The sequence below is a fragment of the Cebus imitator genome, unplaced genomic scaffold (genome assembly GCF_001604975.1).
Source record: "Cebus imitator isolate Cc_AM_T3 unplaced genomic scaffold, Cebus_imitator-1.0 Scaffold285, whole genome shotgun sequence".
Taxonomy (NCBI): Eukaryota; Metazoa; Chordata; class Mammalia; order Primates; family Cebidae; genus Cebus; species Cebus imitator.
This window is the reverse complement of record NW_016107600.1, coordinates 447,819-450,776: the sequence shown is the minus strand read 5'-3', so window position 1 is coordinate 450,776 and position 2,958 is coordinate 447,819. Positions and strand designations below refer to the sequence as shown.

At 52.3% G+C, this 2,958-nt stretch overlaps 1 protein-coding gene across 1 annotated transcript in view; it reads left to right on the top strand.

Moving 5' to 3' along the window:
- Positions 1-2,958, top strand: part of KRT78 (keratin 78) — a 9,781-nt gene that overhangs the window by 4,203 nt on the left and 2,620 nt on the right. The window contains exons 5-6 of the mRNA XM_017501748.2: positions 231-395; positions 737-862. Coding sequence (XP_017357237.1) covers positions 231-395; positions 737-862 — 291 coding nt within the window. The remainder of the gene's footprint in view (positions 1-230; positions 396-736; positions 863-2,958) is intronic.

The window sequence follows — 2,958 nt, the reverse complement described above, 5'->3', positions numbered from 1 at the left end:
ATTTTCCATTAATGCCCAAGCTGCAAGAGACTTCAAAGACCACCTCCTATGACCCTCATTTTTGAATGAGGAGATTGAGTCCCAAGGTGGGCAGGGCATACTCAATGTCACCTGGCATGAATGGGGGTCATGGCGTGTAGGCAGAAATTCATCATCCTGCTCACCTGTGCTAGGCTTCAAGGGGAGAGGGAGCTGGGGGTGGGTGGACACTGAGTCCGTCTTCCCGGCAGGAGCTGGCCCAGCTCCAGACCCAGGACAGCGACACATCTGTGGTGCTGTCCATGGACAACAACCGTTACCTGGACTTCAGCAGCATCATCACTGAGGTCCGCGCCCGGTACGAGGAGATCGCCCGGACCAGCAAGGCTGAGGCTGAGGCCCTGTACCAGACCAAGGTGGTGGGACCGGGGGGGCAGCTCCATGCTGGAAATGGCTGGGTCTCCATGCCCACACTCTAGGGTGGTCATCCACCTCGATTCCATTGGGGCAGTTCCAGTTACCTCCCTGAAGGCCTGGGGCTGGGTGGGCAGGGCATTTCCCCCTCAGGAGGGAGGCGAGACAGGGGAGCTGTGGGAGGTAAGCTTGGACTTCCAGGAGCACATCCCACCATGTCCTGGCTGCAGACATTTAACGCACACGCCAAATAAGGAAGTGAGAGGTGGCATTCCAAACATGGCGAGATGGTCAAAGGTGGTGGTCTTCTCAACTAACGGTGTCCCCTCTGTTCCCCCATCAGTACCAGGAGCTTCAGGTGACTGCCCAGCTTCATGGGAACAGCATTCAGGAAACCAAAGTCCAGGTCTCTCAGCTGCACCAAGAGATTCAGAGGCTGCAGAATCAGATTGAGAACCTCAAGAAGCAGGTAGATTCCCAGAACCCCCCAAACGTCCTCTCATTGCCTTCGTGCCTTCAACTCACTCCCCAGTTCCTAGCTTCTCTCTCTCTGGTCAGGGTTGCCAGTAGGTTTGTGTCAAGGACCTTGATAACTGGCTGGAGCTTTGGATAATTTGGGGAGAAGAGAACTTCAAGCCCCATCTAGGGTGAATTCAGCCTTCCTGCTGTGACTTCTAGCCACGTGTTGGCTTCTGTGGGACAGTGCCACTGCCCTGCACACCCCTGGCGTTGGGGAGGGCCTGACAGCATTGTAGTCTATGTCCGGATGTACATCTTGCTTTCAGCCCCTTGGGGAGAGGGTTAATTCATCTCTTGGTTCTTTACTTTTTATTTTTGAGACAAAGGCTTACTCTGTTGCCCAGGCTGGAGTGCAGTGACGTGATCTGGGCTCACTGCAACCTCTGCCTCCCGGGTTCAAGCGATTCTCCTGCCTCAGCCTCCCAAGTAGCTGGGATTACAGGCACCCACCACCACATTTGGCTAATTTTTGTATTTTTAGTAGAGATGGAGTTTCACCATGTTGGATAGGCTGGTCTCAAACTCCTGATCTCAAGTGATCTGCCCACCTTGGCCTCCCAAAGTGGTGGGATTACAGGTGTGAGCCACTGCATCCAGCCACATATCTTTAATTAATTAATTAATTTATTTTTGAGACCGAGTCTTGCTGTTGTCGGCCTGGGCTGGAGTGCAATGGCGCGATCTTGGGTCACTGCAACCTCTGCCTCCTGGGTTCCAGCAATTCTCTTGCCTCAGCCTCCCTAGTAGCTGAGATTACAGGCACCCACCACCACCCCTGGCTAATTTTTGTATTTTTAGTGGAGACGGGGTTTCATTGTGTTGGCCAGGCTGGTCTTGAACTCCTGACCTTGGGTGATCCACCTGTCTCGGCCTCCCAAAGTATTGGGATTACAGGCATGAGCCACTGCGCCCAGCCCACACCTCTTATCTCTTCTTTTGACTCTGACTTCTCAAGCCCAGCAGGGACTTTAAGGTCAAACACTGAAGGTCCTGGTGCCCTGTTGGGGAAGTTGGGAGTCAGGGCCTCAGACATAGGTGAGTTGGCAGCAGGGTGGGGCTAGCTTCTCCTTAGGTATTTGTATTACAGGGTCAGAAATAGAGGGAGGGGTTGGCAAGGGGAGGGAGGCAGTTTCCTGCTCCTCCTGAGGCCTAGAGACCTCACTTCTAGATGTGAAGTGTTATGAATTCTCAAACTGCAATGTATCCTTGCACTCATATTTCCTAAACCCAAAAGATCAATTTGGGGATCAATGGAGGGTGGAGAGCAGAGACCACAGAGTCAGGCCGTTTCCTTAAGCGCTACAGCTTGATTCGAAAGTCACATGCGGTCCCTTGACTCCCAAGCAAAGCCCTCCTGGAGGGTTCTTGGAGCATCCAGAACCCACACTTCATCCCAAACTATCCTCCTGGCTCTTAATTGCAATGAGAGGCTGAGATGACTGTGATGGGTCCTCTACTCAATTTGTTGCCACTGTTTCACCGACCAATTTGGACCCCTTGCTTTGGAATCCTCTGCGGTGGCTGTTGAGATGCAGATTCCTGGGCCTTCTGGCAGAGCTGAGGAGTCAGAATCTCTAAGGATGGGGCCCAGAAATCTGCTTTTTAAATGAGGTTGCCCAGCTGGTTCTGAAGCATGTGGTCTTCAGGGTCCAGTGGCAGCACTCTGGAGTGTGTACTGGGTACGCAGGCCTGGGCATCACAGCTCCTCACGTAGCAACGTGCCTCCCCGGGAGAATCACTCCTGCGGCTATAGCACTGTCCACTGCTCCTTTTCCTGCACAAACATGATGAACTGGGCTCCCCTGTTCAGGCCCAAGTGGGTTAGGGTCCCAGTTCTGCCACTCATCTTTCTGAGCCTCAGTTTCTTCATCTATAGAGTAGAGATTATGTTTCTGTCCACAGAGTGGGAATCGAATAATGAGAGCCTTTAGGTAATTCTTTCTTTCCTGAGTCAGATGTGAGGGCAAATCAACTGTAAGGCTGATAAGATAGGGATCTCATCCTTCCTCTAGCTTTCTATTTTAAGTAAAGAGATTCTTTCTTTCT